The sequence below is a fragment of the Theobroma cacao genome, chromosome 7 (assembly GCF_000208745.1).
Source record: "Theobroma cacao cultivar B97-61/B2 chromosome 7, Criollo_cocoa_genome_V2, whole genome shotgun sequence".
NCBI lineage: Eukaryota > Viridiplantae > Streptophyta > Magnoliopsida > Malvales > Malvaceae > Theobroma > Theobroma cacao.
The window spans coordinates 5,187,496-5,203,436 of record NC_030856.1 but is presented as its reverse complement, the minus strand read 5'-3'; the positions used below and the strand labels follow the sequence as shown (position 1 = coordinate 5,203,436).

Below are 15,941 nucleotides of genomic sequence, written 5' to 3'. Positions count from 1 at the left end.
TAATTTATTAAATTAATTTACATAAAAACGAAATCTACCCATTAAATGTAATATCTTATTATAACATATCATCTGTGTGTACGTTAATATATCATGAATTAAACATGAATCTCATAGATTCATATAATTTTAACGTTAAATTTTAAATATATATTTTTTAAAATTTTAATTAAGAAAATTAATAATGTCAATTTATTGTCTTTTTAAATTGTTAGGGACTTATCTCATCTGTATCAATTTGAATATGCTCAAAATCTACACAAATCTAACAGTTGAAAATATGGATTATATTATCCTACTTCAAAAAAAATTGGGTTTTTACTTTTCAATTTTTTAATTTTTATATACAAAAAAAAAAAGAAAGCATGCACCATTGACAAATATTCTATACAAAAGATATTACCTTTGTATCTATTTATGAACATGATAAATGATTAACATACAGAGTCTTATGTGAACATGGAACAATGTTCTTATATAATGTAAAGCTACCATATGAGGGAAAGACTTTGCATCTTGTAAATGTGTTCAATTTTTGCAGTCTTTGGTCAAATCCAAGGAGCCCTCCTACGTTTAACAGAAACTCCTAAGTCTTAGATACAAAGAGAGTTAAAAGAAAGAACAAGAGAGAGAAACAGAAAAAAAAAAACAAAAAGGAGAGAAAGAGAAAGAGACATTCTTTCTTCCTTTCTTTATTAACAATAAACTTAAAGCTCTGTTCTTTCTCACACCAGTTCAAAAGAAAAACCTTGGGTTTTTTTTTTCCTTGCAAGGAGCAATCTTTTTGTTGTCTATCTGCATCGAAAATCAGGTTTGTTTCTTAAATTAGCTTCCTTTCATGTGTTTTTTCTTTGAATGTTTTCTTCATGATTGTTTTTTTGGGTTTTATTCATTGGACTTTTTGGTTTTCTTTCTATTAATAGCTTTATGATTCAAAGATGAGATTTTTCAGATTTGGCATTTGTTTCTTTTGTCCAAAGATTTGATCTTTCCTGATTTTGCTGTTTCTGGGTTTTGCTTATATTGAATGGTAGTTATGAATCTGTTTCTATGTGTGGGAAATTTACAGATTCGATGATGAAGAAGATTTTAATTTAGATTTGTTTTTTTTATGCATTGTAAAAGGTGGAAACAATCATTTCCTTCTTAATGACTTTTCTTCAGAAATCAGATACCCTATAGTAGCTTAGTGACAATGTATATTTAACTAATTGTTCAGATTTTTTTAATGATGCTTTAACTAATTGTTTATTTTTGTCTGATTCCTTTTCTAGTGTTCTTGTCCATTTTCCCTTGTGCATCATATCTTTTGCTTTTTGTATGTTTTATACTTTATACTCTTTTCTCTCTCTTTGGTTGCTTGTAATTATTTTATTGTTTGTCTATTTTTGATTCGGCCACCAGAACAAGTTTCAATTCCTTTGTGTTCTGGGAACTAACATAACAGGCTATGATACCATAAAATAATTCCTGATATTATAAACTAATATTAATTTTGGTTGTTCATTTAACAGCTATACAAAGTATATTTTGGAATACACATAAGAGGAAAGGTCTTGATCTGAAGACCGATGGTACGTGTGGGTACCATTTGTAACTGAATCAAGATAGAAAGTTGTTTCTTTTTTATGTTCTGTGTTGGTGATGAGCACAATTGGGCTGTGAAGATTATTTATTGGATCCTATGATAAGGTCTCGCAATGGTGTCGTTGAACATGGAGAGGAAATGGGTATTTCCGCTTGTGATAAGTTCTCTCATATGCATGTTCCTTCTTGTCACTTCCTTCAATATGGGGCTTGTTTCTTCAGTTTACAGAATCAATTCACTCTTCTCCATTTTCCCGGCTCATATTTCAATGAATCAAAGAAAGCCAGGCTATGCTGAATCGAAGATTAATCAAGGTGCACTGCCGCCTCCTCCTGGTCCAACAATACCGCGTTTTGCTTATTTGGTTTCTGGATCAAAAGGTGATCTGGAAAAGCTTTGGAGAACTCTTCATGCACTGTATCATCCAAGGAACCAATATGTGGTCCATTTGGACCTTGAGGCACCTGCAGATGAAAGATTGGCGCTTGCTTCTCGAATAAAAAACCATACAATTTTCTCCAAAGTTGGGAATGTTTATATGATCACCAAAGCTAATATGGTTACTTATAGAGGACCCACCATGGTTGCTAATACTCTCCATGCTTGTGCCATTCTTCTCAAGAGAAGTAAAGATTGGGATTGGTTTATCAATCTCAGTGCGTCAGATTATCCTCTTGTGACTCAAGATGGTTTGTCTCTATCATATGCCTTATGATTTTTGTTCCTGGGGTGGTGGATCTTGTTTTGGGTATTTATTTATTTATTTAATTGATTCTGCACAAATCGTTTATCGATTAGTTTGTCATTTGCAGATCTTCTTTATGCATTTTCGGCTTTAAATCGGAACCTTAATTTTATTGAGCATACAAGCCAGCTTGGTTGGAAAGCGTAAGTTTTCTCCCTATTTCCCTATCTATGTAAAAATCTTTATGTATGTCAAATGCCAAAATATTTTGCCTGTGTCTGTGCAGGGATAAAAGAGCAATGCCTTTGATTATAGATCCTGGGCTCTACATGTCAACCAAGTCTGATGTATTTTTGGCCACTCCAAGAAGAACATTACCTACAGCATTTAAATTATTTACTGGTTAGTATTCTGTCATACTCCTTATTTTCTTTAATTTCTCTGTTCAGTAATTACAACTTTTAGTTGTCTTTGATTCTTTACAATTCAGAATATGAAGCGTACTGAAGCTTTTATAGATAGTATTGAAATTTCATAAGAATTGTTTCTAGGAATCCGTTCCATGTTGGTGGTCTCGATAGGTAGCTGCATCTTTGGCTGTATCTTCTTATAGGCTGATGAGACTATTGTTTCTGATCTCATAGACAAAACAAATTTCTATCGAAAAGTGAATTATCTGAAGCTATGGGGTGTGTTTGAGTTAAATTACTTATATACTAGACTCATTAGGCAAGCTCTGCTAAAACGTATGAAAACATATATGCATTTGTTTAGTGATGCAGTTAGTTGGATTCTTGGTCTTAAAGCAGTGCCTCGGTTTTGTTCTGCACTTCAAATTGAAACTGCATATTACATTCCTACAGATAGGTAGCACATATTGCAGCTCTCCTCAAATGTTAGAAATAGCAAATTAGTTGTGTACATGCACATTGACACTTTATCGCAAATGGAAATTTGTTTTGTTTTAGAAAATTGGTGGTATACTGTCTCACAAGTCACAACATCCTCTTTGGTTGCAGGTTCAGCATGGACTGTGTTGTCACATTCATTTGTAGAGTTCTGTGTTTGGGGTTGGGATAATCTACCAAGAACTCTACTCATGTACTACACAAACTTTGTCTCCTCCCCTGAAGGTTACTTTCAAACTGTCATATGCAATGTTCCAGAGTTCACTAACACTGTTGTCAATCATGATTTGCATTATATTTCATGGGACACACCCCCTAAACAGCACCCACACACCCTTACCCTTAATGACACAGACAAGATGATTAGGAGTAATGCTGCTTTTGCACGGAAGTTCAAACAAGATGATCCTGTCTTGGATACGATTGATAAGGATTTGCTTGGTCGGGCAAGCAGGAGCTTCACCCCAGGTGCTTGGTGCTCTGGCAAACCAAAATGTTCGGAAGTTGGGGACTTCAACAAGATCAAACCAGGTCCAGGAGCTCAAAGGCTTCGCCAACTCATAGCTGCATTAGCTATAAAGGCTAATCTTGGTCAAGATCAGTGTAAATAGGTTTCATGATGGGGAAGTTTAATCGATGAGGCAGACCACAGCTGAGAAAATTGTATCTAATAGAAGAATTTCAATAATGGCATTGCTCATCAGGCCTAATCTCGGTTATAATTGAATGCGAATCTTAGTTGTGCTGCAACCATAGGAACTCAGAATTATAGCCATGTTCAGGATCAAAAATCAATCTCAACACCCTACTTTTGTTAGGTTCTAATTTTACAAAAACCTACATACATCCCTCTCTCAGAATTGTTATTCAATATTTTTCTTCCATAGCAATAATTTTGATATATCTTGGAAACTCTTGATGTTGAAGTTTCTTCCAATTATTGGTCAGATCCCAAGACTCAATATTCTACTAGAATAGCTGTTCTAGTTTTTGTCTAACAAGGTTGAAGCCCTCGTATCCTTCTGAACAATCCTGCCTTGAACCTGAAGTGTCTTAAAAGGAATGTATGCGCTTGCGCATGTACGTATATATGTGAGTGTATTGAAATGGTTAGGGATAGAAATCATTCCTGCCGGTTGAAGCTAATGGGATACGACTAGTCATCTAAAGCATTCACTTAGGTGCATCTCATTAGGTTCCCACAACTCTTTAACCACTGAAATCAGATTTATAGTCTTATTGTTTCGGCAGCCAACATTATCAGGTACCAGTACTGGTTCTCTCTCTGCATGAATCCAATACCATGAAAAGAAATAAGATAAAAAAGAAATAAAGTGCCTTGACAATTATGTTCAGCCATTTTGCTAACAGTTGTGGAAACATTTATAAATAACATCCATCAGGAAATGGTAAACTGTGATGCATCAGAAATTAATTATACTTAATAAAAAAATGGCTATGAACTATAACATTATAAAATATACAAGAGGGCTGATTTTTTATCCCTTTTCTCTCCTTTGAATTTTTATCTACATATATTTGATCAAATCATTCTCACTCTTCATGCTAACTGCATCCGCTATCATCTACAGCCAAAAATTGTTTTGCTCAAAAGCTATACCCTTAATCTTCTCCAATGGAAGGTACCTGCCCTTATTTGTTGTTCTGCACCTGCATGGAGGACTGGTTTGGTCATGTCCCTGCTTGAATTGTGGATGATTTAGAAGAAGAGGCCAAACTAAACCATCTCCAAAATTTTGATATTCCCAGTAGAATTTGCAGCAACTAGGGTAGAGGACTGGCCACGCCAACAAACGGAAGAGATAAACTGCGCTGCATCATCCATTTCATGCCCAGAAAGTGGATCCATGTTGTTGAACTTGAATGTCAATGCTGGCATTGGGAAAGCCTTATGATATATGAATACCTATAACAATAGAGTTTCGAGTGAGTGCTAAATACAAAAAAATGGCACAATATCATGTTCAAGAGGCATGATGGAATGCTTCATCAGGAAAATGCAAAACATATTACATACTGTCATTTTGAAATAAGTGGGAAGCTGCAGCTTATTAAGTGCTTATTATTTGTAAACCACAGATCTTACATAAATCAGGACTTGGCATTGTAGAGTCTTCACATAAGATTCAGAAAAGTTGTGATGACTTAAGGCAAATCTCAGCGATTAGTACTAACTGCAGTACATTTTAACTAAATCTATTCACTTTTCTCAATAAAATGTGAATGACAAGCATATTAACTTACACCTGTAATATTATAGTTGCAAGAATTGCACAAAACAGAACTCATAAACACCTAACCTGTCATGATCTTGATGAATACGGAATAAATATGATCAGCCTTTTTGCTTGTCCAAATATGCTTCTGGGTAAGAAAAATATTGCAACACTAAAGGAAACATTACTCTTCTGCAACACCATCAATGGACTTTTATAATCTCTCAAATTAATTGTGATACCTAATAATTCTGGTAATGATTTTAAATTGATTTTCTTTCATGTAATAGAGCAAGATCATGGCATGATCTTCAAACAGATTGATTGCAGGAGGCTCATTTTTGAAAGTTTGACTAAGGACAGCCTAAACATTTTATGCACTTCAGTGAATGGTTGCAATTGGCAGGATGATAGCTTTTCTAAAACTAATTTTTCAAGCAACAAATAAAGAAAAATGATATCATCATGGCACCAGAGTTTAGAAGCAGCAAGAAGGCCAACAATACTACAGCTGTTAATGAATGTTTGTCTAATTGTATAATGAGGGAATATATGGATTACCTCATTAGTTTCTGAGCCAGTAGCAATGTAACCATCAGATACAGACAAGCCCACAAAGTTCTGCAACATGTAGAACATTCATCCACAATATGAAGTACCATCAACCAGAGGAATAATTTTCCATGAGCAATATGTTGAAGAGTGAAAACTAGTCATTGTACATGAGGATGGAAAGAAACTCAGGCAAACCAAATAAATTTGTCACAATTTCACATGTTCATTGCAGCAAATATGTGGCTACCAAATGGAAGTGCTTGCAAGAAAGGTATATGACTTAAAGGCAGCCTATTTTGTTAACATTGCCAACTAGCAAAGCTTTTAGCCCAAAAGAATGGAAACTTTGAGGTAAAATGATTATTGTAATTTAAATGTATACAATGAGTATTGATGTTAGTTTGGTTCATATTTTGGTCTTAAAACTATAAGACAGAAAACAAACTGAGCAAAAAGTGTTCGGAAATAGACAAATAATCTTAATATATGATCTAACTTTATGAACTATAATTACCAGGAAAGTTACAAAAAGAATATAAATAGAACATAACTAAAACAATCCGCCAATCTGAATATAAGGTTATAACAAACCCATATTTCACCATGTGAGATACTAATACTTAGCAGTTTCCCCCGTGTGTATGTCCAATACTACAATGACAAAAATAAATGGGCATGGGAAACAAGCAATGAATGACAAACAACAACAAATGGGGAAACAAATAGTCATGGCCGTAATATCATGTTACAAATCCAACCTATAACCAATTCACCATAGTTGGAGAAGCACAACCTACAGATAAAGCTATAGCAAATCCTATATTAAGCAATGTGGGATAATACCTGATGCAGGCACATCAAGAATTTTATTTTATTTAGTATTTTCATTAGCTTAGGATTTTATTTTCTTTATTTTGTTTAGTTTGAGATTCTTTTTCCTATCTTTATTAGAATTTTAGTACTTTGAGTCTTTATTTAGGATTAGGATTACTATTTGATTAGGATTTATCTTAGCTATTATAAATAGGTGATCTTAGATAGAAGATTATTATTATCATCTTTTGTTATTTTGAATATTTATTCAAGAGGTTTCTTTGAAAAACCCAATTATCTTTCTATTGTTCAAACACAATCAACCCTATTCTAGACCTAATTGTTGAGTTCTAATTGCCCTAAACCTTTCGGCTACATCAATACCACTTCATAATGTACAACTTACTTTATGACCTTATCCATTTCACTTCCTTTCTTCCTGAACTTTATGACTTTATTGAACAAAAGCAGATTAACCATAACAAGGACAAATTTACTAAGCATAGTAATCAAGTCCAAACCAAACTTGAGATCATAATGCAAGCATAAAAGCTCAATATGATGCATGAGTTAATGTACCTTTACATTCATGTGGCCGGTAAAGGATTGAAGGGGAGTATCAATAACCCGAGATGTGCACATTGACAAATCCCAAAGCTTCAGAGTATTATCCGTGGAAGCAGACACAAGAGTACTTGAATCCACAAACTTGACATAACTCACAGTTTTATCGTGTCCGACTAGGGTGCATAGAGGAATCCTAGAGTTTCGGAGATCATAATAATAAATTTTATGATCTGCTGAACCAAATGCAAGAGATCGACCAGAGTGCAAGGGAAATTGGACACAGCAAACATTGGCCTTTGTTTTGATGGTACAAATACTTACTCCCTGCAGTTGCAACCCAGGTAAGAGAAAAACTTATCATACATCTAGATTTTAATATACACATCAAGAAATTAGATGACTGCTGTACGTTTAGTTTCAAAGCTGACATCCACCAAGAGCAAAAATAGAATTGCCTGATTGATACTCCATAGCTTTACAGAGCAATCGTCACTCCCACTAGCCAAAATTGTTGGATCTGCTGATGAAAAGTCGATGGACCATACACGTTTCTCGTGTTCTCTCATTTCAGTGAGTACTTGACTTCTTGTAACATCCCACACCTGAAAATTGTTTAGATACTGTTTTAGATCCAGCAACGGACAACTGAATGGTAAATGCTAAGTGAACACTTTACCTACCTGCACCACTCCTTCAAAGTTACTTGATGCAATCTGGCTTTTAATATAACTATTCCAACATATACTGCTTAGCTTTGACCGACTAGCCATTTCTACCACAGGATAGTGGATGTCACGATTTTCATTTATTATTGCATTACATTCAAATACTTTAATCTTCTTATTTACACCAGCTGTAGCAAAAAATTCTGCATCACGATCAAAACCAAGTGAGCATACGAGGTTGGAAGAATTTAATAAATCCCCTTGCTTCAAGTCTGCCTTGACCTTTAACTTGCTGTGAGATAGATACTTGCACAAGCCCTCAAAGAAGGGATTTATCCATCCACTTTCCAAGCTCTCGCTATACCTCTCTTTTGATGTTAAATTATTGACAGAACTTCTTTCCGTCAGAACAATAGATCCTCTGCCATCACTAATCAATGGTGTTTGCCTACTCAAAGGCTTCCCTGATTGCTTCACTGGCCTGCATCTTGTCAAAAAATATGCCGACTCAAGTTTCTTAAAGTTTTTCATCAACCGAGAACTTTTCAGGAGAATACTTTCTTGATTTTCAGTAAGTGTATCAGACTTTTGACGAGTGTCTAGATTATCACCACATTCTTCTATATTTTGAATCTGAAGTCCTGGTCTAATTCGTTTTCTAGACCCCAGGCTAGAAGAATCATCAGTATCAATGATATTTATTGAGGGGAGATTTGATGTTGAATTGTCATCTTTGCCCACCTCTGTATATGAGCTTCCCTTTTTCTTTAAAATTGTTTGCTGCTTTGTAACTTCCGCAATGTCAGAACACAGAAAAGAAACAGTATCCTGCAACCTATCAGCAACTTCCTGTTTCCTTTGTTGTATCAGCAAAAGGAATTCTAGCAATAACTCTTGCTCCTCTATTCTCTCCCTGAGTTCTATGGCCGCTTCACGTTCTTCCAGATTATCTCTTGGTTCATTAAGAAACTCACTCTGTAACAACTCACTGTTACACAAATGAAAAAAAAAACGCTTAGCATATCAAATTTGCTATGATCAAATGTTGGAGCTTCAGACCTAACACAATTATTGCTTCATGTACAAGTGATTTAAGCAAATAAAACTTAAAAGTACATTCAAAACGGAAATGGTGACATTGTTATTATTACATCAATAAGGGGAAACAAAAAAGGAACATGCCATTGTCCATCATAGACACTAATAAAACATGCAATGAAATCCAGCACGATGCTACTTACATATACACCTAGACCTATTAGATGGAAGTTCCTAACATTGTGTGTCCAATGGAAGGGATTTGACCGCATTCTTCATTCCAGTATTAAAATGAAATTCATCAAGAAAATGACATGCAAAATTACCTATGTGGCTGACTAAATCGCCAAGGCATCATGGTCTTTAAGACATATATCTTGAATCAACTTCACTAATAAATACATTGTTGAAGGCATAAACTATTAGCCACAGGAAAATAACTCTATCAGAAACCATGCGATGACCAAAACAGACTGAAAGAATTTGAGGCCACCCAGATTTGCTGTAACACCTTTATATTATACATTCCATGTACTAATACAGATCGCCATCAATATTTCAATAGACTACTGTCACATACACATCATGCCTTATATTTCAGTGACAAGATTAAAACCTAACTCCATAAAGCCAGACTGTTCATAAGATTTGTATGAGAGCATCTGTCCAGCACATTAACAAAAACATTATTATCCCATCATATTAATACAAATGTTTGATAACATTAAAGAAAAGAAAAACAAATTTAAAGAGAAAAGGTATGATGGGCACCCGATATAGAGATTATATAAATAATGGTGTATATGTAAAAGGCAAGGAGAATTACCCCATTTTTGGACGACTACTTGGCTCAGGATGCAATAACCATAAACAAAATGAAGCTTCCTTCGGCGACTTCAATAGCAACTGTGGAGGAAGAACTCGATGTCTTAAACTAGACATAGTTCTAGTCTTTTCTTCTCTGGAGCTAAAGGGGCAGAATAACTGCAGACATAAAGAAAGACTAAGTACAAAAATACAACAAAAAGAGTTTTAAGATTCAATGCAATAATAATTACTAGCAAAATAATAGAAAATAAAACGAAAATAAGGCATCTGAGAGTTTAATCTGGCCATAACTAATAGCAAAGACGATAAACTAACTACACAAATCTATTTCAAAAGTTCAAAATGATGGATGATATCAAGTATTTTATTTACAAACCTCAAAAAGAAGAACTCCCAACCTATAGATGTCGGAAGCACAGGTACTGGTAGAGTCAGCAACCTCTTCAGGACTAGTGTACCAACTGGTCTCCATAAGCAATATTTGTTTCATAGGAAATGGTTGCTTTCTCTCTTCTACTTGTTCAAAATTTCTTCTGTCCAAGATTTTATTTTCTTCACTTTCCTCTAAACGTGCATTCCTTGCACATACAGAGCCTGACTGCATGCAACTGGCTTCTGACACAGCATTTGTTCGAGTTTGCACATCTTCATTCATCAGCCCACGTTGCTGATGCATGTCAAGGGGAAAAGTAGAGGATAAATCCTCAACCTCCATATTTTGGCTATTTAACGCATCCTCAACAGAATCAGATCCAGAATCCGAACAAGATGCAGATTCAATGAAGGAAACATGATTAAAGGAGGACATGACAAAGCAGGAAGGCCGAACATTATGGACAACAATCCCTTGTGAATGTGCTACATTTACAATCTCAACTATTTGCCTAAATATGTGCAAACATTCGAAGACATCAATGGACCGTTCTGGTTTATCCAACCACTGCCTTAAGCTAACATCACCCCATTCAATGGTACGGACAAAAGGGTTTACTGCTGCCTCATCCTCACAAACCCCAGAAACACCAACCTGGCTTCTAAGGTGATCATTATGAGCCAGCACATCCCTACCATCCTCCTTTCTAAACCCAAAATCATGCGAAACATCACCTGAAACGTCGATTTGCTCAGCACCAAACAGCCTTGGATCCCTGTCTGAGACTCCAGAAGTATTCAGTGCCCTAGAACTAGCAGACTTCTGCCAAGCAGACTCAGATGAACCTTCCATAGTTATCCACCGAGAATTGCATGAAGACCGCCACTTAAACATCCAAGAAATGAAAAAATTCTCTGGCTTCTTATCCACTCTCTCACTCCTACCATTATCATTTTGAATCATGAACTCATTTCATTGTCAAAATATGAAAGAGCCCCAACTTCCCATCAAGAAAACTGAAACTCAATCCCCTGTAAACACAAGAAACCAAAATCAGTAACCTTTACACACCAAAATTCTCAGTGCAGAAGCTATCACAAACCCCACCACCACTAACACCGCCAATCAGAGAAGAAAGAAAGTTAACGAAACCTCAACCAACAGCCAAAACACAACATACCCATTACTCAACAGACAATCACCTTCACATCACACCAAACAGCACAAAGAAAACAACAAACAAAAGGCTACCAATATCTATATATTTAGTGTATGTTTCTAAGAGAAAAAAGGGAGAGAGAGAGAGAGAGAGGAGGCACCAGTTAACACCATGAACGGATGTTCTTCTGTTCCTGCTAGACCAACCTGAAAACTGAACCACACAGCAAAAAAGTACTTTTTAGTTGACACCTAAGATTCTCAACCTCACAAAATTCCCACAATATTTTCATAACCAAAAAAAAAAAAGAATTGAAAAACAAAACAAAATCGTCCCAACAAAAAACGCGGACCGTTTAAATATCAACATAATAAAATTTTAAAAAAGTTGCTTTTTCTTTATTATGATAAACTACTTAACTTGTAACTTTATTTAATGTTTCTTTTTTGAAATACAGGCCACTCTTTTGAGCACCTCATTATCTTCCCGCTTTATTCCAATTGGACTACGTGGCATTACCATGACCCCAAAGCCTTTTGCCCTAATGCAGCAGGCCAAAAAGTAATTTGAATATCTTGTGGGTCCATCTCATGGAGAATTTGCTCCTCTTTTTTCACTGTGAGACTCTGGGTTTAGTAAAAAATACCCCATATTTTTTAAAAATTGACTATCTTGGTGTTGAAAAAGAGAATCTTGGCTATCTTAAGTTTCCCAAAGGGGAAACCTTTTAGATCAGTGAAACCGGACAACTCCAACCCAAGCTTTCATTTTTAGTTAATTTTTTTAATATTAAAAAATGTGAATGATGTAACCCTTATGATGTTAAAGAATTCAGCTTTGATCCTAACAAAATATTAAAAAACAAAACCATAAGAGAAAAATAACTCAAAGAGTCAAAAGTTGGTGAATGCAAACCTTTGCTTCTTCTGCAAAACCCTGAAAGTCTGAGACTTGGATAAATGATGGCATAATTTAAAGCAAGGAAATTTCTTCTTCTAGTTCCAAAGGATGAAAATTTGGATACCATTTTTCCATTTTATTCAAAAAGCATCTTCATTTCATTAAGAAAAATCCAAAAAGAGGAGCCTTTTCAAACTGTAACTGAACAGCGATCGGTCTTTGGTGTTGGGTCAGATTTAGAACAGTGTCAGCATAGAGATAGAGTAGGTCTAATCTAAATGGCAAATATAATTATATGGTAACTCCTTACGGTTTCCAAATTAATCATTTTCTTCCTTTTGGTTTTCAAATTTCTCATTAATGTCCCTGCAATTTCCTATTTCTGACTTATAAAATTGTGTATACTCTCAAAACATTATCTACTTAAAATCATTGCTATAAGGTTACGCTTGATTAGCGGAATATATAAGAATATAATATAATAATTATTATATGAAAATAGAATAAAGTAGGAATAGAATAGTTATTACGTAGTTTGGTACGATAAATGGAATAGATAAGAAATAGTTATTATGGTTTATTGCAACATTTGGTTGGTAAAAATAATTTTAAAATAAGAAAATAATAGAGTATAAAAAGATAAAAATACCATTTATTATGTAAATGATTATATATTTTTATTTTATATTATTTTTTAAATATTAATAATTTATAATTTATAATGTTATTATGATTATTTTTTATTTTTTAAACATTAATAATTGATAATTAATTTAAAATATTAATAATTGATCATTTAAATATTAATATTTTATTCATAATTTAAATGATATTTTGATTAAAATATTAATAACTTTAATAAATTTTTAATTTTAAAATATATTTTTGTAATATATTACTATAAATTTAAACTTTTTCTTTTCATAATAATATTAATAATTATCAATTAAAATGTTTATTTTTTACAATATATAATTAAAAATTTAAACTTCTTTCTTTTTTATAATAATATTAATAATTGATATTTTAAATATTAATATTTATATATAATTTAATCATTAAAATTTTACAATATTAATATTTTATTTATAATTTAAATGTTATTATAGTTCAAATATTAATAATTTTAATTAATTTTTAAAATTTAAATATTATTTTTTATAATATATAATATGTAATTTTTTAAACTTATAAAGGATATTTTAGTTTTTAAAATTTTTTGAGACTATTCCTTAACTAAAGAATAGCCGATACCATGGGAGATGTTGGTATTAGTTATTCCTTAGTTTTAACTTATTTTTGAGAATAATCATTCTAGAGGAATGGTTATTCTTGGAAGTATGTAGGAACCAAACAAAGGAACATATGTTCCTTAGGAATAGAGTAGAGGGGGAATGGCTTAGCCATTCCTCCAACCAAACATGCTATATAAGTGGTTAAAACCCAAAAATCACTAAACATCTTTGCCATAAATGAGATTGTCCTACCCGCCAATGTAAAAAACAAAAGAAACAGAAGCATTTTGCAATGTTTAGTACATTGATTTTGATTTTCAAAAGACAAAAACTTTGGGGGGGTGGGGAGGACATACAGTAACGAAGATGGTCCTAAACATTTAATGCATCAATCCATCCTTGGACAAAAGGGTGATTGAAAACTCTCAGGTTCGGGTTCTGCCACGCCCTTGTCCCATAGCTTCTTCATCTGGTCACCTAAATAACTTTGGACCACAAACTTTGAGTCTTTCTTTTAGTTATTATTTTGTCAAGTTATTAAGATACTTCGACCACTGATATTTCTCCAATTTGAGCAAGCTTTTCCCTTATCATCAGCCAGCAACGTCCATTTCCTTATTATTGGTTACATGCAATGTACTATTTGGTAGTTCCAAGCAATCACATAGAATGGTGTGTATTTTACATTTACAATTTATATCAAAGGGTCCGATTTGCAAGTGTCTGTGAACTCTTTTGAAGACTTAACTACTGTAGTTTGTAGTAGCCATTGATACTTCCTATCATGCTGTGTATAGTAGGTTTTAGCCATTGATACTACCCATCATGCTATGTACGGTAGGTTTTAAGTGTTCCAATAAGATTTACTAGATGAAGAAACTCCTAGTAAAAAACACAGGAATTAAGTGAAGATTTGACACGTTTTTCAATTAATCTTGAACATCCATAATAAATGGATCTTGCTCAATATTAATATCCAAATCCCAACAATTATTTTAACCAAAGTTTGTCACACCTGTATGAATGATGTGGTTAAGTTGCATTTAAGATTTTCTTATACTGTATCTATCTAATGATTTCTCCTTACATTAAGCTCTTGTTAACCCTTGCTCTAGATTTTTCACATCCTCAAAAGCTCCATAAATTCATGCCAGAAAAAGCCATCCATTCTTTGCCTGAATCAGGATTCACAAGGGTTTTGTCTAATGATTTTGACTCAAGGTATGATGAACGCAGATCAGATGGTCCTTGAAGTTGAAGCAACATAAAATCTTGGCCTACCATTGTAGCTTTAATTTAAATGTTTGACATGACAAGACGAGGTAGAGTTTGAGACCAATTATGGCTCACTTAACATTGAATTTAAAGTTTATTACTAATTAAACAGGGTAATTTGTTCAATGAGGTAATCATTCTTCTCATAGATGAATAATGGAAGGAAGCTGTTATATCTTCAAAGAGATGGACCGTGAACATTATGATGACCTAGGATGAAAGGAAATTAATGAACCAAAGCCATGGATTGCGTTAATTTTTCTTGGTAGATGCAAACAGAAAAAAAATTGTAAAAGAGTGATTAGTCTTAACAATTATTTTAAAAATTAATAGTAAAAGTTATGTCTTTCTGATTTTTTCTTAGAACATAACGATTTAATACAGATTTCATTAATCGTTTCACTTACTGTTAATTGATTTTATATAAAATATATATTTAAAATGTTTGACAATCATCAATATGGAAGGACATGATATCGATTCTTAATCTTTATAGTATAGGATAAACCTCTTCCAAAGGTAATGTTACATTTCAATTTGAAAAGCTTCAGCTCAAAATTTTGTAATTTGCAGCAAACTGGCTAGTGCTGGCTGAGAACCCAAAATACAATATTTCATTTGTTAAGACATTGAAGATTGGGATGTTAATGGGTCGGGTACCCTATAATTTCGAGGTATCCGAACCCTAATTCTATAAAAAATTAATTATCCTAACCCTATTAACTACCCGAATAATTTTAAAATTATTATTTTAAACCTAACTCTATTACATTTTTACTACCCTATAATTAACTTTACCTGTTTAAAAATCCAATTAAATTAAAAAAATTATTAAAATCTTCTTCATAGGTACCCAATTATCTAAACCCGTATACATATACAATAATATTTCTCTGCGTGTTTCATGAAATTAACTACTAATTAAATTAATGAAATAAAAATAATTAAATTTAAATTTAAATAATCAAAAACAAAGATCTTAAACATAAACTTAAACAATTAAAAATAAATATCCATACAACGATGCAAACTTAAATAACTAAACACAAATATCCAAACAAATAACATAAACTTAAATAACAAAAAATATAATTTTTATAAGTTATAATTTTTAT

General features: G+C 33.2%; 2 protein-coding genes across 8 annotated transcripts; one reads left to right on the top strand and one right to left on the bottom strand.

Moving 5' to 3' along the window:
• Positions 489-4,128, top strand: LOC18593991 (beta-glucuronosyltransferase GlcAT14A). Of its 2 annotated transcripts, XM_007021428.2 has the most exons (6): positions 489-811; positions 1,515-2,277; positions 2,401-2,476; positions 2,560-2,675; positions 3,293-3,406; positions 3,536-4,128. In XM_007021428.2, exons 2-6 carry the CDS (start codon positions 1,701-1,703, stop codon positions 3,790-3,792), a joined length of 1,140 nt encoding a protein of 379 aa, XP_007021490.1. In that variant the 5' UTR covers positions 489-811; positions 1,515-1,700; the 3' UTR covers positions 3,793-4,128. The 2 variants fall into 2 exon arrangements, with proteins under 2 accessions (XP_007021490.1, XP_017980201.1); XM_018124712.1 differs by having other exon boundaries at positions 492-811; positions 3,293-4,128.
• Positions 4,501-11,696, bottom strand: LOC18593990 (protein SPA1-RELATED 3). 6 transcript variants are annotated; one of them, XM_018124707.1, is made up of 8 exons: positions 11,577-11,696; positions 10,261-11,288; positions 9,883-10,040; positions 8,034-9,006; positions 7,809-7,955; positions 7,366-7,677; positions 5,980-6,039; positions 4,501-5,108 (listed from the first exon to the last, which is right to left on the bottom strand). In XM_018124707.1, exons 2-8 carry the CDS (start codon positions 11,218-11,220, stop codon positions 4,920-4,922), a joined length of 2,799 nt encoding a protein of 932 aa, XP_017980196.1. In that variant the 5' UTR covers positions 11,221-11,288; positions 11,577-11,696; the 3' UTR covers positions 4,501-4,919. The 6 variants fall into 6 exon arrangements, 4 of the variants coding, with proteins under 4 accessions (XP_017980196.1, XP_017980198.1, XP_017980199.1 ...); XM_018124709.1 differs by lacking the exon at positions 11,577-11,696 and adding an exon at positions 11,438-11,567; XM_018124710.1 differs by lacking the exon at positions 11,577-11,696 and adding an exon at positions 5,503-5,590 and having other exon boundaries at positions 4,568-5,108; positions 10,261-11,567.

Bases quoted from the DNA above. Each gene is read 5' to 3' on its own strand.
- LOC18593991 (XM_018124712.1), top strand. From the start codon at position 1,701: ATGGTGTCGTTGAACATGGAGAGGAAATGGGTATTTCCGCTTGTGATA. The intron at 2,278-2,400 runs GTTTGTCTCTAT...TGTCATTTGCAG, and splicing joins TCCTCTTGTGACTCAAGATG to ATCTTCTTTATGCATTTTCG. The intron at 2,676-3,292 runs GTTAGTATTCTG...CTTTGGTTGCAG, and splicing joins AGCATTTAAATTATTTACTG to GTTCAGCATGGACTGTGTTG.
- LOC18593990 (XM_018124707.1), bottom strand. From the start codon at position 11,220: ATGATTCAAAATGATAATGGTAGGAGTGAGAGAGTGGATAAGAAGCCA. The intron at 7,956-8,033 runs GTAGGTAAAGTG...AACAATTTTCAG, and splicing joins ACTTTGAAGGAGTGGTGCAG to GTGTGGGATGTTACAAGAAG. The intron at 6,040-7,365 runs GTACATTAACTC...TACATGTTGCAG, and splicing joins CCGGCCACATGAATGTAAAG to AACTTTGTGGGCTTGTCTGT.